Below are 27,173 nucleotides of genomic sequence, written 5' to 3'. Positions count from 1 at the left end.
TGGTAGGAAGAGACATTACCATTAGCATATGCTCATTCCTTCCATTCCTTTGAGCCACGAGGAACTGGGAGGATGCTAAAGGGCACATGCCTATGACAGAGATAATTTAATTACTTATTCACCAGCTGCCTGGCACCTGTCCCTTCAATTAATAAGTTGTAAAGAATGTACTGGCCAATTAAAGTAATTAATGGACATTATGAAGTTTTCTTGGATACGAATTGAATATGTTCCAATGAAAAATTTGAAACCATTGAAGAACTGTTAAAAAATTCACTCTATCTCTCAGCCCCAAGGAATTAAAACCGCTCTTGGATCTACATGAAATCAAATTGAACCTCAGATAATATCTTTTTTTGATAAAACTTTATTGTATGGAATACAACATATAGAGAAAATAAATTAAGACTTCAAATTTGTTTTAATGGGGATCTGAACAGATTAAAGAAAGATTTTCCAGCCATTCACTGACCACAGAGATTTATTATCAGATTTGTATTCCCCCAGCCAAGAACATACACTGTTTTCATGGTGGACAATATGGAAAAAAGATAATTGGGCTTAACAGCTGTGGCAATGTAGTCCTCATTTGCCTTGGCAAGTGCTTCTTCTGTGAAGTGTAAAAACTTTGAGATTCAATTGGTGTCTGATGCTGATGGCTTTAAAAAAGGGGATGATTGGAAGGCATCTATTACAATCCTTTAAGGCTCTAGGATGGTGTTAGTGGATGGAGCAATAGTTTCCTAGATTTGTAGATCTCAAGTGCCCACTGATCTTGTTCTGTCAAAAAGCAAAGCAAATATCATTAGATTCTGTATTTTATTATAAGTTGGGGGGGGGATGCCTATATTTACATTTTCAACTTGCAATAAATACTTTCTCTCTGAAATAACCCTATGAGTAGGCAGCAATAGTTCCATTTTACAGATATGAAAACTGAGACTGATAACAACTTGTTCCTGGTCAGCCATAGCTGACTTGGTATCTTCTGGATCTACTGATGAGACCACATAAGATCCTAAGTGTTTATGTCAGGTTATTTGGAGATCAGAGTTAAATGTATAATATGATTAAAGCCCCAATGCTGCCATTAGTTATTTTTGTGTGCCTATGATCTATGTTTAAGAATCAAAGAGAAATCCTTATCTTAGAGAAAAGTCAGCATTAGACAGGAATTGTGGACACAATCCAGCCCAAGTGAAGCTCTTCTAACGGACTTTAATGAGAGACAGAATTGCTCTAAGTGGGACTGAAACACCATTCACTTGGGCTGGGCCATGCCTTATTTATGTACTTGTTACAGTTGTGTCAAACCCTTGAAAGGGATCAAATGTCACAGGGTCCTTTTTGTATTATAAACCAATGCAGCTCTTTTCAAATTGTCACCCACAGAAATTCAGCTGATACTGGTAGGGATGCCGCCTATAGTAGCTCAGTGCTACTGCTGGCTACATGCAGATAATAAAAGGCACCCACAAATGGAAGTGCGAAAGAAACCAGAGCACGTGTACAGAAGGAACTTACCAAACTACGTGTCTTGAGAAATCTGTTTAGACAGACATGATGTGCCTCACAAATGCTGTGGAATAAAACATAATCAATACGTCACGGAAGCAGGGAACTTGAAAAGAGATTGCAGTATCGAGTGCTCCTGCTCAGGACACTCGATCCCAACCCACCTCCCTCTCGGTTTTCTTTTGCCCTTCCCCAAGAGCCAGTCAGCATTCCATACCCACAGAGTGTGCTTGGTCCACATTGGACTATTAGGACTAGGACTCCTGCCCCCCCCCCCGAGGTGTGGGGGTTTTTGTTTTGGTACTTCTGCAAACTTTGGGGTTCTCCCTCAACCCGCTGCTACTGCTACTTCCTTCTCATGCAAGGCTGGCATCATTTTAGCTCCTTAAGAACAAGCTCTCAATAGAACTGTGTTCACTGTTAGTATATATAAAAATAAAACAGACATTTCCAGATGTGTCAAAATTCTTCTGTACTGAGAGCATATTTCAGTGGAACTGATGAGCCAGTAGTAGAATTGCAACATGAGCTGAACCCTGTCGGTGGTATTTAACTAAGTTTTACTCAGAGTAGACCCATTTAAATTAATGAACACGAATAAGTTAGGTCCATTAATTTAAATGGACCCACTCTGAGTAAAACTATGAGGTTGCCTTACCCAACATGTGCCCATTCAACTGATTGTTTAGTGTGGTAGCGCCTGTACTTTGAAATTTCCTGCCTATTGAGAGCAAGCAGGTGCCTTCACTGTACTCTTTTGGGTGCCTGCTAAAAACATTCCTGTTTAGACAAGCCTACCCAGATGCTTAGAAAGTTGAGATAAGGTTAATCTGTTTTAGTATTTTAACTTTTGTATGTTTTAAGGTACGGTTGTAAATTTACAATGATTTTACTGTTTTATCTTTTTGTAAACTGCTTTGAGGCTTTTTACAATTGTGGTGTGTAAATTTATGAGAATGATAATAAAAAAATAAAACTTGACTATCACCTCATTTAATTAGTAGCACCTGCCACCAGTCGACAAATGACAGCACTGATAAATCCAAAGTGAGATGTGAATTCTCTGATCTCCTGTCTTCCTTGGGATTACTTCTCATACTGTACACTCTTGGGCCCTGTTGCTTCAGTCCCAGCTACCTCACAAAGTAATCAGGTTGTCTTTGCACAGGGCCATCTTAAGCATATCCGGCGCCGTGGTGCAAATATCCCTCTGGCGCCGCCCCCCCTTTCCCAGAGTTGCCAATCGTTTTTAGGGAGGACAGCGCTGCCGGCTACATGCACAGCTTTGCGGAACTGGAGGAGGCGGGCAGCGGCTGGAGGGCAGCTCCTCTGGCGGGGAAGAGGCGGAGGCTGGACGCGGAGGCTCGCGGCTCAGCTGGCCGCTTCGTGCCGTGGTGGCCATGGCAGGCGGAGGCTCTGGGCATGGTGCTGCTTCAGTGCGGCATGGCGGAGGCAGGCGGCGAGTTGATGCCAGGAGGTGCCATGTCCAGCCTCCGCCTCTTCCCTGGCAGCCTCCAGAACTTGGTGCCCTGCGCCACTAGCCTCTATGGGTAAGACTTTGCCGTTCTTGTAGATAGAGCTGGATGGAGGACCACATTTTGAGATTCCTGTATTGCAGAGGGTTGGGCTAGATGACCCTCAGGGTGCCTTCCAAGACTTCTATGATATGAGGATCTGCTAATGGTTCAGAGTCCTTTTTTCATGCAATTCCTGATCCCTTTCTGTCATTGCATTTTTTTCAAGCTACGGTAATTGTCCTCCCTCCCCCCTCTCTTAACAGTCATTCCAGCTTCCACACTACCCCACGCTCTGGAAGCCACACTTATGGCATTTCTCTCTGATCCCTGCCTGTTGCTTTTCAAGTGAAGCCATGCAGGGATTTCTCCAGCTGCTGTTTGTTTGTTTGTTTGTTTGTTTGACTTATCATGATATACAAAATAAAACCTAATATTTAAACCGTTTTGAGCATTTAGAGCAGCTGCTTCCTTCAAAACGCTATTAAAAGTCAGCATAAGCACAACAACAGCAACAACCCCCAGTAGAGTCAGTCCATAGTAAGAAGCCTGAGGAATGAAGTCTGCTTGATCTCACACAGGACAGCCATGAGACAACTGCTGAAAGTGCCCAGCAACCTAACCATCTTTGGAGGCTGGCATATTAACAGGACCTGCAATGTAGAGCTTTACATTAGGGCAGGTTGAGACAGGTACAGATGAACCTGTCTCCAAACCATTTTGGGCACTCTGAATTGGGCCCAGAAATGCATTGGCAACCAGTGCAACTGATGCAATATTAGTGAAATATGTTCCAAATGCCCGGTTTCCAAGTGACCGTGTTTTGTACCAATCAAAGTTACCAGACCATCTTTAAAGGCACCTCTGACATGAAGTGCATTATAGTAGTCTAGTCTAGATATCACTAGTGCATGAGTAAGTGAGGCAAGCTCTGCTCTCCAAATAGGATCACAGCTGGCATACCAACCTAAACTGGCAAAAAGCATCCTTGGCCACTGCTGCCACCTGAACACCCCCAATTTGCTCTGAGTCCAGGATCACACTCCCAAACTGCAAACATGGTCCTTTGAGAGGAGCACAGCTTCATCTAAGACCAATGTAAGACTCTGTCCAAAGTTATGGGTTTCCCTGCCCAATGGATTCAATTTCAGCCTGTTCATTCTCATCCAACCCTGTACAGCCTCCAGTCATTGGTTGAAAAGTTCAACAGCCTGTGGGGAGCTGAGGTAGAGCTGACCAAGTGTCATCTGCAGACTAATGACACTTCAACCCAAACCTACATGAAATCTTTGGGAGAAGTCATTGGGAAATGCTGAAAAGCTCAACATCTAATAAATTAATAGCTCAAAAGCATCATGGCTGGTGTAGTAATGATAGGGAGCCTTTCATTCCTTTCATGGAAAGACAGGTGTTCCAGTGCCAGGAGTGTTGGATTTCAACCTAGGCGAAAAGAGAAACCGCTGCTATTCATGCACCATTCTCAGTGCTGAAAGTGGGCGAGGGATGCCATACTTTTCATGTGGCCCCATAAACAATCTCCTTTCTTTTCCGGTGGACATGAACGTGGGCTAACCATCCCACTTCTTTTCTCTCTTGCTTTGGACACTGGCCACCCGCTTTCCCCTGCAATGAGCTTGTCCGCATTGGGCTGCTGATAAGGGCACACGACAGATTCAGCCCCATCATTTGGGAGGGGGACGTGGCTCAGTGGTTGAGCATCTGCTTTGCATTCAGAAGGTCCTAAATTCAATCCCCAGCATCTCTTCAGAGCACAAACAGATGTGACATGAGAAATCCATGCTCTGATATGCCAACTTAAAAAGGAAAGGCATCTGTCCTTGCGTGAGGGATGGAATACACTAGTGAAATAGTGCTGGGGAGAGGATATTTCTCCCTTTCCTCCTGCACGTTTTCCCCAAAGCTACTGGGGAGGAAAACACAGGTACCACTGTTTTATATTGGGTCTCCGGCAAAGCAAAGCAAAGAAAATAGCAGCTTGGGGTGTGCAATTTACTTGGGAAAACAGCATGGGTGAGGGAAGTGTTAAATTCTCCTTCCTCCAGCACCGTTGCCCTCTTTCATTTGACCCCACCCCATGGCTGCTTTCCCCTACTGTATAGTGGAACTTACCCTCGTAGTTGATGCAGCCGTTGGAGTCTTCCTGCCCTTTCATCAGTTCCTCTACTTCTTCTTCCTTCATCTTCTCACCTAAACCACAGAAGATATTTATGGTGGTGATGATGTTATATACAGTCGTATCTTGGTTCTCAAACACCTTGGTACATTTGGCTTCATACATTTTGGCTTCCAAATGCCCAAAACCAGGAAGTAAGTTTTTGAACATTCCATTTTTGAACATTTTTAGATAATGAACATCCAACATGGCTTCCTCTTGAGTGCAGGAAGCTCCTGCAGCCAGTTGGAAGCTGAACCTTGGTTTTCGAAAGTCGAATAGACTTCCAGAACAGACTACATTCGAGAAGTAAGGTACGACTATACTGCTTATGTGCCAAAATTGCTTCTAAGCAGTTTACAGATCTGACACATTTAGTTCAGCATCCTGTTCTTACAGAGGCCTATGCTGTGCTGTGGGGTGGGGGGCAAACAAGAGACTGGCTTTGTGTTATGTGTCAGCTATCACTCATGGTGTGTTTCACTCCAAAGAAAGCCCAAGCAGTTTGTTCTTAGTTTGTTCTTAGCTTACTGGCTCATGGTTTCTTTCAGATAAACAAACTACAAGTGCTGGTTCACGTGTAACACACAGCTGGCCTCTGGTTTATCTCCTCCCTGGAATGACAACAGCAGGAATAGGGTGGGGGAGATCTGAAGTGGAGACTTCTGAGCAGCACGCACCAGCACACTCCTCGTTCCAATTAAACCATATTTTAACTGTAGATGTACAAACTAGGTCAGTGTATCTGTTCTGATAGCTCTTCATTTCTGATGTCATGGGACTTGCGGTGTTGTAGCAATCTATGTGGACTTTCAGCCAAGGGTGCAATGTGGTTAGGCAGTCAGAATGCTGACATGCAGAACTCAGGGTGGATCACCTTTGTTTCCTGCTGCTGTGGAAGCAACTTTCTAGGTGCTCACAACAGATCCATGACCACACAGGATATCAAAGGAGAGGTACCCCTGCAAAAGGGCATGTTGAATTATTCAACTTTCAAATTCCAAATATGATGGATCTAAAAAGTTGTATCATGACTTGGGAATTCAAAAGATATTTTGGTTAAATTAATATACTTAAGTTTTGCTTGGTAAATAAAATGTTTGTAAAATTGCACAGAAATCATTGCAAACAATTGCCAAGTGCTTGGACTTGTAGTTCATATTCTTGTCATCATCTATCTATCTATCTATCTATCTATCTATCTATCTATCTATCTATCTATCTATCTATCTCTATCATCTGTCTATCTATCTATCTATCTATCTATCTATCTATCTATCTATCTATCATCATTACCTGAGATTTTCAGAAGGTAAAATTAAAATTATCTAGTTTTTTGAAACCTTCATCAAATCAAATTACCAAGCTGAATGTTGTCTAATCACAAAATAATAGCAAATATAAATTCCTCAAACTCTAAAACATATTTTTAAGACCCTTCACTGAAGAAATTTGCAAAAATTAAGTTTCACCCCCTGAGATCACATGCTCTGTTCCTGCGGTTGTATGATTCTCAGTGTCTTTGAAATATATTTCTTTTTAACCAACCAGGATTTAATGATGCTTTATTGATGTCTGTATGTATGTTTGTATTACCTGCTCTCCATGCTAAGATCTCAGGTGGGCTACATCATTAAAACATAATATAAAAACAACTTAAAACAACTTCCAACCTTAAAAATAAGGTGGGTCCAAAAACATACACCTCAGGTATCAACAGCCATGGTAAAGAGTTACTTTTAATTACACTTTTAGTTATTTTATTATAATCTTGAATGTTTTATATCACATTGTTATACTTCAGGGAAAGTGTGGATTATCCAAATTTAAATAAATAGGCATTTGCAATTAGAAATATCCGTTTTATTACATTGGAAATAATAATTGGGCACTAATGCCAATATAGATTTAAAGTGGCTAAAAAGTTAATCTTCTCCAGCTCCAGAAACATTTACTTTATTTTCCTATTTTTATTCCAACCCATCTCTCAGAGGACTCCAGTGCTTGGTTTAAGGGGATGGAAAGCCTTGGGATCCCTTACAGAGAATTCTTGGTGCTCTGACCAAAATTCCAGTTCCCAGATTTAACTGAAGAAAGCCAAAGGAATGTAACTTTTATAAAAACAAAACATATCTGTAGTACAGTTAACACAGGGTCAGGGGTTCAAGCCCCATGTTGGGCAAAATATTCCTGTATTGCACGGGCTTGGACCAGATGGCCTTTATGGTTCCTTCCAACCCTATGAGGACTTTTGGAAGCCTTACCCAGAGTGGCCAATACGTGACGGAGTTCAGCACCCATGACGGTCCCATTGCCCTCTTTGTCAAAGACACGCAGACCTTCAACGAAGTCTTCAAAGCCGCCCTGGTCCTTGTTATTGGCTGCTGCTTGCATCATGGGCAGGAACTCTTCAAACCCAATTTTCTTGGCATTCATCTCTACAATAAAACAACATTATCAACAATGTTCTCAGATATATTTGCGATGCTTTAGGAAGTTCTCCTGAAGTGCTATCCTGTGATTTACATCTGTTTCTCAACCAAAACTATGCTTCCTTTAGAAATTAAATTTCTTCCTTCACAATATGGCACTACTGCCAAAGCTTTCAGGTAGTCATAAAACACTGACGTCTTTGCTTATTGTTGTACTTATCATCAGGTGATGCTACATACACATAAAGGAGGCAAATCTGTATTCAGTGGAGGGGGACAGTTTTTACAGGACTCATAATTTAAACGGTTTTTACAGGAATCATAATTTAAAGGAATCATAATTTAATGGTTGTCCAGCTCCATTTCTAAGGAAACACAAGCACACAGTGGTTGCACTGCTTGTGAAAAAGGATCTGTAGTTTAATTTGAACACGCTATTTATTTCATGCATTATCTATTTATTATAGTTTTATAGTGGTGTTTCTAGTGCTGTGTACTATGGCTTTTCGTACAGCACCTTCACACTGGTAAAGCTTGCTAACAGCTTTAAAGGAAAAGAAAACAAGGGGCTGTGAGTTAGATATTGTTATGAGTTGTGGGGTGAGGAGTGCCAGACCCATGGGGGCAACCAAGGGGGGATGGGGGAAGCTGCCCCTTGTAAATCAATAAAAAGCAATAAAAATACTTAACTGAGGTTCTGCCTCCCCCAACAAAAGCTTGCCCCCCTAACAAAAATCCTGGCTAAGCCCCTCTAATCCTTGGATTCAGCAAGTGTTAAAAGCTAATCAAGACTTCTGATTCCTGGAAATAGTTAAACTAGCTACTGGTGAGGTGATGGGGGCTTAAGGGGCTCAGTACAGACGGCAATTTCAAGTCAGTTTATATAGGTCCCACCAGGCACTAGTCAGATCTTGAACTATTTAATTTCATGAAGTAGCTGTATCATATGTCTTCAGATATGCCCTTGGCACATGCTTGATTCTTTCTCATCAAAGACATCAGGAATTTAATTTGGGTGGGTAGCTGGAATCTACTAACATGAGTTGGACCAAACTGAGGGAGGCAGTGGAAGACAGGAGTGCCTGGCATGCTCTGGTCTATTCTACAGGTTCACAAAGAGTCGGACACGACTAAACAACAACAACAACAACAACAACAACAAAAAAGCTGGAATAAAACTGTTGAGCTGAAAAAAATACTTTGCACATTCACAAGTTCTACAAACTCATGTCCGTAATAACAAAATATTAAATGCTTTATTTTTTAAAAAATAAACCCCCCCCCCCCAAATGCTTGTGTGGTCAAGGCTTGTATAAGAGGAAAGCACACTCCATCTTCACTAAAATTAAGGTAGTGGGAAAGGAGAATTTGACTGAACGTTAAGAGGACATATTATGGACCATTTCATCTCAGAGTCATTACCCTCATTGCTGGGGTTGCCCATGATCTTCTTGACCTCAGCATTGGTGGGGTTCTGCCCCAAAGCACGAATGACATCTCCAACCTGGCTTAGGGTGATCTTGCTTTCACCAGTCCTGTCGAAAAGGAGGAAGGCCTCCTTAAAGTCTGCAAGAGGAAAGTGTCAGTGTCACCATAGCTAAACAACTTGCCCATACACTAGTTTGTATCTACTATGGTATAAATATTAATAGGGCTACTTTCTCTGCAACAAAATTCCAGCGGTGTGACATTTGCATAATTTTACTGGTAGTATCAAATTTATTTTTACACCCCCCCCATTTTTTGCCTCTAATAGCCATTACAAGCTGAGATTTGGCCCCCTCCCTTGTCCCTTTTTAAAATAAAAATAAAAATGTGTGGTTTCATGGAAGCAGTGAGCCCCTTTGGTTCACAACCCTGCCCCCAATAAATATTGACTGTTTACCATATCTTATGATGGCTAATAGAGCCCTGATAAGGTTGATACATTTTAAAATCCTCCATGTGAAACAGCCACATTGCCATAGCCCCATGGAGGAGGAGGTAAGATATGAGCTGGGGCATCTGCTCTGACACCTGATCCCCAGGAAAACTCTGCCTATCTTCTTTCACCCCACTTTTGAGAGAGAGAGATTGCCTGAGTGGAGTCTCCACAGAAGGAAGCACTGGTGTGGATCTCTCACCTTTTTTGGTTACTCTCCTCTGCGGCTGAAGCAACGGGGCTGTGTCACATGTAGGAGCTTTTATCGTAACTGCCTGCATGCATATAGATGTTATATATGTATATAGTTTTAATTAATTAATAAAAAAGGTAAAGGGACCCCTGACCATTAGGTCCAGTCGTGGCCGACTCTAGGATTGCGGCGCTCATCTCACTTTACTGGTCCGAGGGAGCCGGCGTACAGCTTCCGGGTCGTGTGGCCAGCATGACTAAGCCGCTTTTGGCGAACCAGAGCAGTGCATGGAAATGCCGTTTAATTAATATCTATATTTAATTATTAATTAAATATTAATTAAATAAAATATTAATTAATATCCATGTTTAATTGTCTTTCCTGTGTTTTTAATGGTTCTTATTTTTATCTGTAAGAGACCTTGGGTCCCATTACAAGAAAAGGGAGGGGTATAAATCAATATCTCACCATCATTGCTATCATCATATAAAGCAAGGCAGAACCTTGCAATTATGGCCATTGCAGGGGGCCATTGCAGACAGCCAAAAAGTTCAGCAAATGGAAAAAGGATCTGACACAACTAGCAGCTGAAAATAGCAAGCATTGTGTCTTGACAGTAAAAGTACTTTGAGAGGCATAGAAGCGAAGCTTATGAATAATGTGGGAAAGCAAGCAGGTCCTATTGAAAGGCAAGACAGCGTGAATAGGTGTGTCTTTGGAGGGGTTTAAAGTTTTCACCTTCTACACTGCATTAATAAGGCTGTTGAGAACCCAGAGTGTCACCTAACTGCAGTCGCCACAGAGCAGTTTTGAAATTTCTTCTAGACCAATTTGGAATTTGTTCTGAATCCACACCATGCCTGGCAAAGCGTAAATTTCTGCTTTATATAGAACTCTGCTCCTTCCGTCTTTCGGTCGACGCAGGCTCAGTAAGCCCACGGGGCAAATTATGCAGCCTCCATTCATTTTCTCCTGGGTGCTTGTGAAGCTGTACTATTTTGGTGCTCCCTCTTGCCCTCCTTATACTGCCTCAAGAAGTTCCCTAGCCCTCTCCTAAACTGCTGAGGCAGGACGTGCGGTGGCTAGTCTGTAACCCAATATATCTGATATTAATCCCCTCACTGTCTGATGCGTTGAGACCTGCAAGGCACTTCAATAGCTAGCCCTCTCCTATTACAGCTCATAAAGTTCTGGCCTTTTAGAATTGAAGAGACGAGACGGCTACATGCTCCCAGGCTCACATTTGATATTTCCTGAGTGGCTACAAACAACAGAACTTCACTCATTTACACCAATGGAAGATCTCATCACCAACTCATCACCATTTTTATTCTTCTTTTTAAAAGACTACCCACTTTTGGGAATGTAAAATGCAAATTCCTCATTTTCAGCTGCTGCAAACAGAAGTCAGTTTTCCATGTATACTGGTGGGAAACAGGTTACAGTATGATTCCGAACAAATTTGGCTCAGCTTTTAAGCCTGGTTTAACATTTTTAACGGTAATAATAGGCTCAGTAAAGTATGCTTCAAGCACATTCTTCTGTCCCTCAGATTCTTTTTGCTCTGCATTTTGGATCAGTGTATTTGCAGCCCAAGAACAGATGGGCATTGCTGAAACAATTGGAAGGCCAGAGATGTTTCCTTTCTTTATAGGCACGCATTGTGACTGAAATTCTTTCCTCTCCCCTCCATGCAAGATCTCAATAGGTTTAAAAATATGTTTCTGCAGTAGGCAGAATGTGAAGCTAAGTCTACAGGTGTGTGTGGGTGCTTAAAGACACAGCTTGGATTCTGATTTTACCCCCATTCATGTTGCGCAGTGCAATAATTTATTTATTAACCCAGAAGTAAAAATTTTATTTTAGGGTTCTTCCACGTCTTCTTTAATTGGCTAGGTGTTTGTCAACTTTTTAATAAGCCAAAAAATTGATATTAACTGGGGGCAACCTTTCTTTTATAGCAGTTTAATATGACTAAAGAAAGTGTTTCAACTGTTAAAAGTGTTCTTACTAAATGTTGGCCAGCTCTTTTGTTTTGAAATACTTTGGTTTTGACTGATTTAAAATTAATCTAGCAAATTAATCAATCTATGGTCACCTTAACAAGCAACTCCAAGAATACCCTTTAATCTGGAATGTATTGCTTGTGAAAGTTGTTAATGCAGAATGTGAAGCTGGAGAGAGAGCTTTTTAATTCAAAGGTACATTCCAGGCAAGGTGAGTTTTTAATTCAATTTATAGGTCTAAGAAATGTAAAAAAACAATAGGTACTCACTACAGCAAGGGCATATCAAATCAAGTTAAAGAAATCTTGCCATTTGATGGTTTCATTTAGAATCCCCATGTTACAGTGAACATCCAGATTTTGCTGAATGTTGCCATTTAAATGTGAATGTTGGAAATCCAGAGGAATTTTGTGAATACCTGAAAACAGAAATATATCCCCCACCCCACAAAGCTCTTTGTAGATATACCAGTGAATGCTGACATTCACCATATCTGGGGCATTCTGCATCATATACTCATATCTTAAATCACATTATGCAAGCCAATTATTTGACAAATAAAATCCAAAGCGTTGTAGTATATTGATCCTATGTATGAGTGGTAGCATATCAACATGCCATTCAACTGCTGTGACATTGCATTAAAATGGATGATAGGCAAGAAGCCTTATAATGCTACTACTATAAGGCTGTAATTCTAGCCTCATTTACTTGGGAGTAACCACCATTGAATTCAATAGGATTTACTTCTGAGTAGAGAAGATTAGGGCTGTGATGTTAGTGATAAAGGTGTCTTGCTTTTAATTGAATAATAAAAGACTTACATAAATTGGTATCAAATAAAACTATCTTTACAGAAGTAATATTTTAGGATATTTAATTGATGAAGTTGGGCTATTTGTTTCTTTTGTCTGACAAAGACACAAAGATTTTTTGTGGGGGTAGGAACATTAATTTACTGGAATTATGAAATGTATACAACAGGCTGATTACAATAAATAAATAAATAAGCCTCAAATTCCCTTTAATTCATGACACTCATATTACATACCATATTCTTAGTTAAATTGATTTAGCTCTGCCCCACTCCAGCAATACAGCTTGATATTCCCTTAGCATTTCCTAGGAGTCATAATCATACATGCATTGGCTTCATTTATTTATTTATCAATATGCAACATTTATAGATTTTTGTTTCTCTGCTTTTTTCCTTACTAATGGCTTTAAACCTCATTCTCTCATTACTGCCTTACCAGCTCTCTGAAGAGCTATGTGCCAAAAGGAGAAGGCAGCACTCTCTTGTGATCTGTGCTTCAAGGCAGTCAACAGCAAAACATAAAACATCTAAAGAAGTGATTTGGAATCTGTGGCCTGATCTTTAAGTGGTGGAAGTCTACATGATTGAAGTCAATTTAGCTTCACTGTTTATACCAGCGGGGATATTCCAATGGTATTAAAATACCTCTCTCTATGTTTACTGGCTCTCCCCATAAACTTACCATCCTGTTGTTCCTTGGAGAACTCGATCTGTTAGAAAAAAAATCAATCACAAAATGCCCCCTTTAAAAAATAAAAAAAAAAGACTTGTTGGACTTGACAGCATCCAGCTTGCTCCTTGAAACATCTTCCCAAGATGCAAAGAAAAGGATTTTGTCCGATTTTTCAAGTGTAGCTGAGATGCCACCAGGTTGCTAATGGAACAATGCCTACTTAAGCTAATGAGTATCCAGTATTTGATGTTCCGTGCAATGAATCACATCAACACGCAGGGAATTGAATTTATGTTCCACTTACCAGCAATCTGATCAGCGCTGAAGGACTGCATTTGGCAAAAGAGAGAGGAAAGTAAAAAGCTAGTACTCTTGGAGGGAAAATTGCATTGACAGACAAAAGTTATACATATCCTATAGTGTGTTTATGTGAACTAATTTGGCCACAAATGTATTTTATGTATTCCATTATTTGAAATCTTTCTAGGCCACCTTTCAGGGCAAAGCCCTCCAAAAGCAGTTTATGTTAGAATAATAATAATAATAATAAAAGCAGATAACAATGTCATGTAAGTATTTGAAGTCCATTATAGTGTCTTCCTGCACACAATCAGAAGCACAGATATATATAAAGTATGAGCTAAATATCCTAATCCTTTTTAGAGGAACATATTATTGCATTACAGTAGAGAACATAATGTAAATCAAAAATATCATTGTGCAATAAATACTACATTCAAAAGAACTAATAAAACAGAAGGTTTAAGACCCATATGTCCTTTAAGCCTTTATTTTAAAAACATGCCATTTTGTTACTGTTCATAGGCAGGTTGTGCATCTGGATTCTACTGCACATATATTTCAGCAAACATGAATTACAGACTATTGATAACAACAACCTGCTGTAAAAGACGGGAAACATGCGAGCTATTACATAAGACAAGATTTCCCAAATAATCCCAGTAATTTCACATTAACAATAAGAATAGATGCACACACTCCTGCATGATTTTGGTAGGACACTATATTGGTTCTCTGACTCCCTTATGCTATGCATTAATTACACACTTGAAAATGACAATGTTAGATCAAACCACTGGCTCACTATGCAGAACTAATTTTCTCCTGCACCCACCATGATTGCGAAAGTTGGAAGGGAAGAGGAGGAGGCAAGGCTGGAAGCTGCCTGAATCCCTGAGAGTGGCCCTGACTCCCTGGCCTTATTTCTTCTTATTTAACTTAAGCCAGTGACATCATGGGCAGGATTAAGTGTCAGAGAGTAGTGGCCACTCCCCCTAGGGGAGTTCTTTAACTTTCTTAGGGCAAAGGCAAAGAAGGATCCATCTCTTGATGGACCTCTCGTAGGCACTATTTTTAGGAGGGTGAAGAGCAGGCAGGGAGCTGCTGCTTGCTTTCCTGAGTTTGAATCCTGTCAGCACTTTTTCACTCTGCAGCGTAAAGATGGAATATTCCTTATGTAGTCTTCCTCAAAAAAGGCTTATCGCTTATGGACGCCTGCTCCTATTGAGCCAGCTGGTGGGACAGTGGACCTCTCAAGGGTTTCTCCAGCTGGCTGCCTTAAGCATTTTCAGCTAGGTCTGATACCTTTGGTATTGAGAACGACATTTTCTAGCCAGCGAATTTAAGAAGCTTAATCCCGAATTATTACACACCAGGGAAACCACCCCTCCTGCTTTCAGTCAGCATAGTTCACTTGCCAGTTAAGGCAGAGAGTTAGGCAGGTTTACTTGAAGTGAGATCCACTATGTTAAGGGAATGTTACTCCCAGGTTAAGTTCACAAAGGAAATGATTAAAGATCCATGAAAAAGTAGCAGGTTTTATGATAAATTTGGCTTGATTCATGCATTAATTTTGAACATGGTAAAGCCACTGTTAAGATGATTTTACCATATCAGTTTTGAGTGCTGAGTCTATATTGTCTCCTATGTAATGTGGCATTTTACTAAGACAGAGCAAACTTTAGCCTTCAATAGTTCAATCTGGCATAGTGAATTCCACATCAAACAAACATTCAGAAAACATTCACCTGTGTAGAACTGATGTAATCTGAATTACTTCTAGTATTTAAAGTATGTATGATTCATAAGATTCTGTATTTTTAGATTTTGTGAATCGTGATAAAATGTAGCTCATGTAGGTTTTGGAAAAATGATATGCTGCTGGTTCATGACAGACAGGAGAGGGTTCCCATCATTATAATAAAAAGCTGGTAGCATATTCAGAGACAGGAGTTTGGAATACGACCATTTCCCTCACTACATTTACAGGTTTATTTGCAATCCCTGTAACATTGCCCTTGCCATTCTTTGACATTTCTAGTAGCTACAAAATACAAAACTTGCATATCTAACTTGCATATTAAAGTGTGGGTAGGGAGACCACATTTTAAATATATTTTGCTTTTATGCAGTTTTGTTTATGTTCAACAATTTAAACCCGTGTCTCAGGTTTGATTCTGGTTCAGGTAAAAAAAGTAGAGTAATTTACCTTGTTTGAAAATTAATTGATAATTACCACAGTTTTAGAGGTAACAGAATGGGACTCAACATTGCTTCCAGAATGAGCTAAAAAGGACTCTGGAGTTCCCCTTGGACATAATGAAATGTGAAGCTTGCTGTGGGAAAAATCCTAATTCCTTTTCATTGGCTAAACAAGTAATTGCCATGCTATCATTATTTCCAATTATATTTAATAATTTGTAACTAATAAAGTTCTACAACTACAGTTCCTAATTAACAGGTGAAGAGCAGCATCTGGAGTAGGGCATTCAGTTCCTATGCCAAATCTATTATCAGGAGGTATTTTTTCCTTGTTGAGCCGCAAGACCAAGATTGGTCATTCTTCAGGGCATGGTTACATTTCCAATAAACTCACCCCATAGAAACTTTCAGAATATGAGATTCATGAATGAATCCCATGTAAATTTGGGTTAAAGACAGGAGTGGGGCCACACCAGCACTATCGATGGCATCCTACAAGCAAGGAGAATGCACATCCGGCCCCACAAACCAGGCCATTTTTGCACTTCTGTTGCTGTGGGTAAGAAAGGATTTTTCTCTTTGAAAGAGAGGCTGAAACTTCATGAGTGAAGTTGTTTCCCAGCTGTAACAGTAGAAATTCTTAGATACAGCTAAATTGGCATTATGGGATTGGCTTGCTTATAGACTATAGATTGCTGAGTAGATCCACCCAATGGGACTTACCCACCTGTAAACCGGTGCAGAATTACAGCCCAAATCACTTTGAAAATTATCAGGGTTGACCTGTCAGTTCTTCAGAGGTAATACTGGTTTAGACAGGATGAGGCCTTGATTGGTGCGTAAGAAGAAAGCTGGGGAATCTTACATGAGTTGTATTCCTCAGCAGTACAGAGTCTGCGTGTGTCGAGGCTGAAGCAAAATGGATTCTCTACAGATCCCTTTGCCTTTGGGCCTTCTGGGTTTGGTTTGGTTTGGTTTGGTTTTGACAACGTACTATTCAGCAGAATGCAGGTGGGGCCCTTTAAGAGGTATTCAGTTTTGCTAGCCTCTCCTCCTCAAGGCAAATCCTGCTTGGGTGCTTTTGAAAGATGCCATGGGGACCTGGGCTGGCACCTGAGGTGAGCCACAAAATGCTGGGGAAGAAGAGGGGAGTGAGCCAGGATGAAGTGATATGGGAATTATTATTCACTGTCCAATGAATTTATATTCTGCTTATGGAAAAAAGCCTCTAGCTGGCTCACAAGTAAAACAAAACACACAGAATCATAAATTCAGGTTGCCAAGTAGCAAATGGCATAAACAATAAAACAAAGCTATTGGAATCAATAAGAAATTGATAAGCTTTACTGAAGATACTCAATAGGCAATATTAACCACTGAGCATATATGAAGCTGTAATATGTCAAAACTATTAATATTGCTGAAAAGTCGGGGGCGCTGTTAAGAAAAAGTATTTGGCTGGTGCCCCAAGGATTGCACAGTGGTACCTCGGGTTACATACGCTTCAGGTTACATACTCCGCTAACCCAGAAATAGTACCTCGGGTTAAGAACTTTGCTTCAGGATGAGAACAGAAATTGCATGGCGGCAGCGGGAGGCCCCATTAGCTAAAGTGGTACCTCAGGTTAAGAACAGTTTCAGGTTAAGAACGGACCTCCAGAACGAATTAAGTTCTTAACCCGAGGTAAGGTAAAGGTAAAGGTACCCCTGCCCGTACGGGCCAGTCGTGACCGACTCTGGGGTTGCGCACCCATCTCACTCTAGAAGCCGGGAGCCAGCGCTGTCCGAAGACACTTCCGGGTCACGTGGCCAGTGTGACGAAGCTGCTCTGGCGAGCCTGCACCAGTGCAGCACACGGAAACGCCGTTTACCTTCCCGCTAGAAAGCGGTCCCTATTTATCTACTTGCACTTAGGGGTGCTTTCGAACTGCTAGGTGGGCAGGAGCTGGGATGAACAACGTGAGCTCACCCCGCTACGGGGATTCGAACCGCCGACCATACGATTGGCAAGTCCTTAGGCGCTGAAGTTTTACCCACAGCGCCACCCATGTCCTTACTAACCCGAGGTACAACTGTATAAAGTTACCAGGTGTCCCTGTTTCCCGGGAACAGTCCCTGGATTTACAAATCAGTCCCCTGACAAAATCCATTGAAGCTGAAAAGTGTCCCTGGATTCATTGAAAAAAATCTGGTAACCTTAGCATAGTAGGCACCAGGTGGGCTTCCCTGAGGAGGGCATGCCAAAGGCGGGGGGGAAAGCCCCTGTCTCTCCTCCGGAGGGAGGTTTTCCATAAGCCCCAGGTGAAAACCAGCACATGATTGAATAATGTGGTTTCCCCCACTGCTTCTAGTTAGGTGCTAATCAGGAGTGAAAGAAGAATTGCTATCTCCATGTTGAGCCATGCATGGGAATAAGAAATAAGGACCATTTGGAGTGTCAGATGATAGTAGATGAATTATTAGCAAGAGTTCCCATCTTATCGTGTTACTTCTGACTGAGGAGTGTGAGCGAAAAACAACATCTCAACATTATCCTGCTATACATAGAAATTGGAAACAAACGTGAAAAGAAATAGGGTGTAGTTTTTGTCTTTGGGAGGAGGAAATTGTCATTTCCCAGGACTACTTTCAATTTTATTAGGTGACCTTCAGGGTCCCATCCAACAGTACAGTTTTCAAAATATATAAAGAGAAATGGCTATGGATATATCTTTGTAATGTCTGAAAGTCCATAGCTGGGTTTTCCCCTTTGTTATGGGCAGTCTTAATAACTACAGAATAGGCCAAACTCAGAAGATGAAGCTTTTCTTGGATGGAGGTGTGGTGATACAGGAAAGTTGTACCACTGGCAGATTGCTGTCTGCCATGCAACTGCTCAAAGCAGGTGAACCTCTGCCCATAAAAAAGTGAGACGGGTGGGTGGCAAATGTGTGAATTGTGAGGAAGGATCTAGAAGCTTTACCAGCATTTGTTACTGGTAAATAACATTCTAGAATTCTGACACTTTTGCAAGTAATGAGTCAGACTTGTTTACGCAATATACCTCTAAAGCACATTCTTTACCTCAGAGAATTCTGGACACTGTAGTTTGTTAAGGGGTGCTGGGAACTCTAACTCTGTGTGGGGTGCCCAGAATTCTTTGAGGGGCAAAATGTGGTCTAAAGGTGTTTGCAGCCCAATATGCCTTAACTGACATATTGGTCAGATCAGTGGTCTGATCACATTAAATTAAACGGTCAACATTACTACAACCATGGATATCATATAACAATAATACTGGGCTGTGACACTTCAAACAGTGGTTATCTCTCCCCCCCCCCTTCTTTAATCAGCTCGCCTGGGCTGCCTCCTGTTCCTCATGCTGCAGTTGGCATGGCTGCCTAGTGGTGGCCATGCACACTGCAGAGCATGATAGCACCTTACGTTTTTATGCATATAGAAAGACAGTGAAATCCTATCATACAGTAAGACGTTCTGTCTAGCAAGCATGTTTAGGATTACAGCCTTAATCCTTTTTGTGTAACAGATTTTGTCACTGTTGAATGCTATTTTCATCCCACCCCAGCTGTGAAAACACACATTTGGGTCTAGTCTCTGCACAAGCATGCAAAAGAATGCAGTGATACTGTGCCACTTCAGGTTGCAGGTGCAGGGGCTGACATAAAAAAAATATTTAAAAATCCACGCAAGTAACAACAATCCTGTGTATGTTTATTTCGAAGCAAATCTTGTTGATTTTAATGCAACTTACTTTCAAGTGAATGTGAATAGAATTGCAGGCTTGGCCTATTCTGAAGCTGTTGTTTATTCACACCACTTTATCTTCAGCATAACCCAATTCACTTGTACATACAATGCTCACCTAAATACGAGAGGAGCTGATGCTAAGAATCTGGGGCCCTGATCCATAGCTCTCACCTAAAATGTGATGTGTGTGTGTCACCTTTATGGACAACTCTAAAAAGCCTCAGTCTACATTTATGTGTTGAAAATATGGGAATGAAATTCGCCATTAATGTGTTTCTTTGGTGTGGAATTTAGAAATGGAAGTAACAAGGGCTAATTGTATACGTTTTTACGTAGCTTTAGGAGTAATGATTCTTTAAGAATAGAACCACCACCACATCTTAGCACTTCCATTTTCTTCACAACTAATTTTCTAATCAGCACGGTAGAAGATGAAGAAACACAGTGCTATTGACATTTACAGTGAGTTCCAGGGGACCTGTCTCCTTTGAGGTGCTTCCAGTGGCCATGTTGAGGTATTAATATCCTTAGGGTTGGAGCTATTTGCCAAAACATGTAACTTCTGTCTGTAAACAGGAAGCGTGCCAAATATATATTCAAGGATCATATTTAAAGCCCACTCTTTAATATCTCTTGATATATGACACCCCTTTGATAGTCATTATCCAAATGTACAGTTTTGTTTCTTCAACATCTTGATTTTTCAATATCAGAAAATTAAATTTGTATTCTTGGCCAGATTAATTCAACTCTAGAGTAAGAAGAGTTATTGACCTTTTAGATGCCAAGGCACAATTAATTATTTTGCCTATGGCACCTCAAGCAGCATCCAAGCAGCAGCAGTGGGATGTTTTCTCACCGTTGCTATAAAAAGGCGTCCTCTGTAGGAACAACATACTGTAAAGGTTCACACTGTTGCTCACAGATACTGGGCTGGTCAGTGGTGGGGAAGGTTGTGGGTATGGGTTAAAAGAAGAGTCCTCTCTTTGCTGAAGACACACATGACTGACTTAAAAGTAAACACCATGGCTTGGTTGCTACTGTAGCTTATCCAAAAGTTACTACAGGTACATAGAGTCCTATCTGTGAGGAAGTGATTTTCAGTAGCAACCATTACCTTTGCATTAACATTTAAATATTCTAATAATCATGCCATTTGAGCATCACATAGTACAAATTTGGAATTTAGGGTGGATATGGGTGTGAATGCTACTTGTGCTGTATCTTCTAACACTCATCACTTTGGTGATTCAGCCCATCAGCTGAGTTTTTAAAATACAGAAATTTCTCCTTATTTCCCCCTTATTGGGAGCAGTAGTTTTGTGTTTAATAATACAAATTTGGGCATGGCAGGAACCAAGTCAAGAACTTTTAGTACTAAGAAGAATACGAATTGCTATTTAGTCCAGGACACTGAATCAGGACCCTACATGTATAAAGCAATCCTGGTAAGATCCCTGTCCAGCCTTGTCTTAAATCTTCCTCATTGGAGGGTAACGTCATGCCAGCACTTTTTTGAGCTTTTTGGTTCATGCATATTCTGAATAGATATGCAAAACTCTTCTTAATGATGTACTTTTTGACATTCAAAAACCACAAGTATTCAAGTAGCACTGAAGCAAAAAAACTTATACAATCAATTTAGTTAACTGGCATGCATGTTTTACAGGCAGAGGCCATGGAACCATAGAATTATAGCTACTTCCTATGGTGTCCAACCCTAGGAAGGATTCATTAAGGTAGGGAAATCCTCTTTGCCAGGGGTAGCCAATGTGGTGCCTTCCAGATGTTGCTGGAATACAACTCCAGTCATCCCTAACCATTGCCCATGTTGGCTGGGTCCGATGGGAATTTCCATCCAAAAACATCTGGAGGGCACCACATAGCCCACTTTTCTCTAGCACAACCACCTGCCACTTAAGCATAGATTTATAGGAAATTTCATTATTTAACCCATCAGGATAGTAAGTTTAGGCAATGGTTATGCTCTTGTAGGACCAGGAAGACTTAATGGGCTAATGAATCCCTTCCAACTTTATACTTCCGTCTAACAGGAGAGAAATGGCTTCCAACCCTCAGAGACCACTTGGACCAGCCTTGGGAATAGTGGCAGGTCAATAGATCTTACCCACATAGGACTTCCTTTTCTGATCATTAACACTCATCCTCTTCATGTCTCACAGATGCAAAGTAGAGAGAAATTGTGTCTGTCATTTGTCCTTGTGCAAAGCATTGCAGCAGTATGTATGGTATTGATGCTGTTATCAATTGTAAATCTAACACTATATAAGACTTTAATTGCAGATTCTTTGGTTGTGTGAGCATACCTGCTATCAGGCCTTAGCATAATGGGGGTTTGAGGGTTGAAGATACACGGTTTGTTTTAATAAACTTTTCTTTTTCCTCTTTTTTGATACAATTAGGAGTTTCACACTACTGTGAGTTGTCTGTCAAGGCAATTTATCTGTTTACCTTCTCTCCTTATACCACTTGTAGTGTTCATTCAGCGACGACCTGGTTGAGTAGTAATTGTGAAAGCCAGTGAAGAAAATGGTCAAAATATGCAAAAATTCATATATACAATGGCATGCACATGCACAGTCACACGTCAACACTTAGCACATTGTATGACTCTATGCAAGACAATGCTCATTTGTCTTCTGCTTTCTCCTTTTATATTTCCCTGTTTAAGAATTGTTGGATCCAACCGAGCAAAAGTTAGTTCCAGTATAGCAGTGCAATTCTATCTACACTTGTATGGGAACAAGACCCACTGTATTGTCTACACAATGGTAAGATTGACTGAAGTATGGGTATTTATTCACTCAGAAGTAATTGTGCATAAGACTGTGGTCTTAGTCACGACTAACTTAACAGTGCAATCCAATATATGTGCATTCAAACCATTTCTGCCATACTTTCAATGTCTGCTTGTCTGAATATCCCGAAATGCTGGTGAGCTTTTTACAGGATTTGTGCCCATTGCTCTTACTGTGCTGTATATGCTACTTATTATTAACAGTCTACACTACTCTGCAGTCCCCTCATTCCAGACATTTTATTTCATGCACTGCAATCTGTGGCCCTACTCAAAGTCGGCCACAGGGTGGCAGAGCTCAGCCAGGAGTCGAGATGGGCATGCAGGCAGCCCTCTGATCTTCAACCTAAGACCTGGAGGAGGAGGAACTATCCTTCGTAGAACTTTGGACTGCCAAAGTAAGAGTCCTTAAACACACAGCCTTTCACTCCTGTGAAAGAAACATGTAAGCCAATACTACTTTATCAGCCTAGAGCAATACCCCTATAGGCCACAATCCAGAATCTGATATTTGGTTCAGCTATAACCTCCGCAGTAGAGAGCATTTGTACAATGTCAGACCTTGCTCTTCCAGAGTCCTACATTGCACAGGGAAGCTCTTTGAGTAGAGAAGGCTCTTCACTGCAGACAACAGAGGCTGCTTTATTGGGGCAAATGGAGCACAGCCCCACAAAACTGTTTTCCCTCACAGCCCCCACCTAGAATAGAATCATAGAATCATAGAGTTGGAAGAGACCACAAGGGCCATCGAGTCCAACCCCCTGCCAAGCAGGAAACACCATCAGAGCACTCCTGACATATGGTTGTCAAGCCTCTGCTTAAAGACCTCCAAAGAAGGAGACTCCACCACACTCCTTGGCAGCAAATTCCACTGTCGAACAGCTCTTACTGTCAGGAAGTTCTTCCTAATGTTTAGGTGGAATCTTCTTTCTTGTAGTTTGGAACCATTGCTCCGTGTCCGCTTCTCTGGAGCAGCAGAAAACAACCTTTCTCCCTCCTCTATGTGACATCCTTTTATATATTTGAACATGGCTATCATATCACCCCTTAACCTCCTCTTCTCCAGGCTAAACATGCCCAGCTCCCTTAGCCGTTCCTCATAAGGCATCGTTTCCAGGCCTTTGACATTGTAGAGGAGGCTGAACCCGCAGGCAGGTGGAATTTTCACCTGCTGTACATGGTAAACATAGAGGAAATATTCGTAACACTCCAGGAGCTCCTCGGGTGTGTTTTTATATCAAGTCGTTTTAATAGAAGCATTTTATTCCAAGTCAGGTCAGTGGCAATTAAATAGATATGTTTTGTAGTGAGCTGCATCACAGAGTGGTTTGATTTGAGATGTAACTGACACGACAGAGTATTAGAAATTAGTGGAGTTTCTGGTCAGGCGAATGTGTCACATTAAATCAGTCAGAGCTTTACTGTCCAACAGGTGGTGCTAGAAAGCAAGCCATCTAGCACCGCCCTTCAGAAAAAACTGAATTTAAAGGCTATGGATAAGCAAATATTAGCCACCAGAGGACTGTCTACTGATGTTCAAAATTTTAAAGAGAAGCTGGAAATAGTTTATGCAGTGCTTTAAATAAAAAGAATCAACCAAGTGTGCTGAGTCAAGGCTGTTTTCAAATGGTTACTTGGGATTTTCTATTGTAGGGAAAGGCTGCATATTTCTTCATTGGTTGCTTGAAAACTCTTGTTTTCATTGAGAAAGGAAATATCTGTTCATATGAGGGTTCCTTGACTAAACAGCGTGAGGATGCCTGAAGGGAAGCTGCAGAACAGAGCCAAATTGAAAAAGAATCCAGCTAAATCAGCTCTATCATCTGTTTGCCTGCTGGGTCTCAGACAAAGCCTTGGAAACTTAAATCCCCAAAGTTGAAGCAATAAACTATAGCTTTTGATCAATTTATTCAGTGGCAAATGCCACTAATGCAACTCCTTCAGGTACCAATGGAAAGGACTCTGGAACATAGCACCCAGGGAGAGGGGGAGATGGATTGAGAGTCTAGGCTGAATGCCCAAGAAAAATGTTCTCAAAAATGTAAATGGCTACAGTGCTGAGCATTTTATTCATCAAGATGTTTCTTAGGCTTGGAGACTAGATTCCCAGCACTAATCCTTGGAACGGCAACTATCTCAGGAGGTGACCTTATCCCCATGAGGCTGTCCGGGCCTCAGTTATGAGGATAAGAATATTCAGCTACCTCACTGGGGTATTGTGAGGATAAGGAGTCTCAAATGTGGTAAAGAACAGGGCCATATAAGTAAGAAGACATATGAGCAGAGCACAGGGCTAGAACACAGGAACCAACCATTATTGTTTTAGGACTGGGTACATCTAAGGAAAGGGAGTGCAATTGCCTCCCACCCCTGTTATTTGTAAGTTGGGAGGGTGGCTTTCTCACATCTAGTTTTGTTGGAGAATGGTTATTTAGACCTTTGTCCAAATGTATTTAGACATTTGATACAAGTGTTCAGAGATTACAGGGATCGTATGCTTCAGAAATGGAATACTCTTTCAGAAGTGACTGAGTGATAAAGAGCATGGGCTATGAATTGGTAAATTGCCCATGAACTCACTAGCATGAACTCTCGCATCCTCAGTCCCCACACATCAGGGTAAAAATACTGACTTTTGTTACAAGGTTGTCCTAAGAATTCCTGAGGCAGTGTATATAGAGTACTTTCAACTAAAAGGCTACGTCTTATGAGGCAATAATGCAAAATGTTTGTTTAGTAATTCAAGAGGTTTCTCCTCTCATACTGTATTCCAGTTAAATTGGAATATTCATTTTTTGTGCACTAGCTAATTAGGTATAAAAGCAAGGAGCTCTGGTGCCAGTCACAGAAGGTCCACCTCTGCCGCTAGAGTGACACTCTTGAGTTAGAAAAGTGCTTTCATGTCTGAAGAAGAGGGTCATGCAGGGCTGTTGTGAGGGCTGAAATTACATTATTCCATCTTTCAGATGATAAATACACCATTAAGCATATTTATGTAAAGGTAAATTAACCGGAGCCACTAGAGTTGAAAATTCTATTTTCTCCTAATGAATTGAATACATGCAGCTTTGAAACTAATGTAAATTACTTCAGCGGAAAATACAGCCCACATTCTTCTTCATAGCTCAGTGTACAAGAAATCCACCATCTATTATAATTGGAAAAAAGTGCCACAGATGGTCTCGTTGGAGCCCTGTCTCCTCTCGGTTCAGTTTTGAGACTTTTTGTTTTTCAAATGTCTAGTATCACTGTTTAGGCGATGCAGATATAATGCTCCCTTGGATTTTACTCTGGCACCCCTATGGCTTGCTTTTTAGGTGTCAAAGAATCAGACCTAACAATCAGTACTTTGGTACTGATTAGTGTGCTATTTCAGGATTAGTTATGGAGGACTCTGTAAGACTGAAATCCTAACCATACTTACTTGCTGGAAGTGGGCCCCACTGAAGGCAGTGGCACTTACTTGCGAGGAAACATGCAGCGATAGTATTGCAAAGTAAGCCACATTTGCCAGCTTAAAATGATTAAGAGTTCCCTAGAAGGACCTGGTGGTTCAAATAGAGAGCTACAGTATCAAAATTCTTGCCCACCCTTACAGCATTTTTCACTGTTTAACTTGCCATATTAGGCTTCATTTATTAAGCAGAGTTTCCTAAATTGGTACTGTGATCAATCAAAGGGCTTGTAGGTGGCAAGATGACGCTCTACTTAGTCACTCAGGGAATCTATCCAGCTGGGTCTGTCCCTCTGACTTCATTCCACAGGCAGACGGCTTCCTTGCGGATCACACTTTGAGGTAAAATCCTGGGCAAAATAGTGACTGCACTGCATAACATTTAATGCCAGCATGCAACAACTAAACGGTGGCATGCATCAACTTTGAAAAAGTAAAAACACTCAAAAGTTTGTTCATGTCACTGCAATTTGCAAATCATGATCCACAGAGATGAAAGATGTAGTCACTGAAACATGTCAGCTTTTCTTTTAATCTCACATCCAAGTTTGAGTCTGACCAAATTTTAAAGCTTAAAGGAAATGAACTGAGTTGCTATTTTTCATTCACATCAACAATAAGCAAAGCAATATATCCAGAATGAATGGCTAGTCAGCTGATAACTATATATATAGATATATATAATGATAATAATTTCAGAATAAAAATTGCACACTAATTAACCCTTATTAAAAAGGAGGGAGATGTGCTTAATTTAATTAATTGCAAATCTGCTGTGAATTTTGTTTATACGATTTTTGATTTATCCGACAAGGTAAGCACAGACAAATTTAACTGAGAAAGCTCTGATTCAGGCCAAATTGAAATAGATTAGACACCAGAATCAAAAAACAAAAACACCGCCATAGGTTTTTGTTTTCTAACATGCCAAGTTCAGCTACTGAAATAAATATTTGCTGTGCCTTTTAAAAAAAATACACATAAGCTGTAAGTATTTCAGAAAAAAATGCCCAGTTTCTTTTCCAGCTCAGCTTCATTAAAGTATTCAAGCCATAAGTAAGACCAGCCAAAAATACTCTTCCAGATTTGAATAAGATAATGCACCTGTTTTTTCTAGCTTCAGTGACCACATAAGTCCATCCATTTACCTTGATGCTGGAGAGATCAATTGCTGCTTCTTTGGGTTTTGCTGGTTCTGGTGCTGGTGCTGGTGCTGGGGCAGGTGCAGCGGCAGGTGCAGCTGCTTTCTTGGCGTCTTTCTTTGGTGCCATTTTCTTTTCTTTCTTTTTTAAGTTAAAAGGTGCCCCAAAAAACCCTTATGAGAGATTCCTGGATGAGGAGCAGCAGATGGTGAGGATGATCTACAGCCCGGTGCCTTGGAGGTAGACCCAGTGTGTTGAACACCATA

At 40.9% G+C, this 27,173-nt stretch overlaps 1 protein-coding gene across 3 annotated transcripts; it reads right to left on the bottom strand.

The window, feature by feature from the left end:
* Positions 1-463: 463 nt before the first annotated feature.
* On the bottom strand, positions 464-27,173 carry MYL1 (myosin light chain 1). Of its 3 annotated transcripts, none has more exons than XM_079983312.1 (7): positions 26,914-27,173; positions 13,254-13,281; positions 9,057-9,200; positions 7,467-7,640; positions 5,160-5,237; positions 1,525-1,579; positions 464-780 (listed from the first exon to the last, which is right to left on the bottom strand). In XM_079983312.1, exons 1-6 carry the CDS (start codon positions 27,034-27,036, stop codon positions 1,551-1,553), a joined length of 576 nt encoding a protein of 191 aa, XP_079839438.1. In that variant the 5' UTR covers positions 27,037-27,173; the 3' UTR covers positions 464-780; positions 1,525-1,550. The 3 variants fall into 3 exon arrangements, with proteins under 3 accessions (XP_079839438.1, XP_079839440.1, XP_079839439.1); XM_079983314.1 differs by lacking the exons at positions 13,254-13,281; positions 26,914-27,173 and adding exons at positions 13,549-13,573; positions 14,380-14,498; XM_079983313.1 differs by lacking the exon at positions 26,914-27,173 and adding an exon at positions 14,380-14,453.

Source organism: Podarcis cretensis, assembly GCF_951804945.1.
Source record: "Podarcis cretensis genome assembly, chromosome: 1".
NCBI classification, from domain to species: Eukaryota; Metazoa; Chordata; class Lepidosauria; order Squamata; family Lacertidae; genus Podarcis; species Podarcis cretensis.
This window is presented reverse-complemented; position numbering and strand designations above follow the sequence as displayed.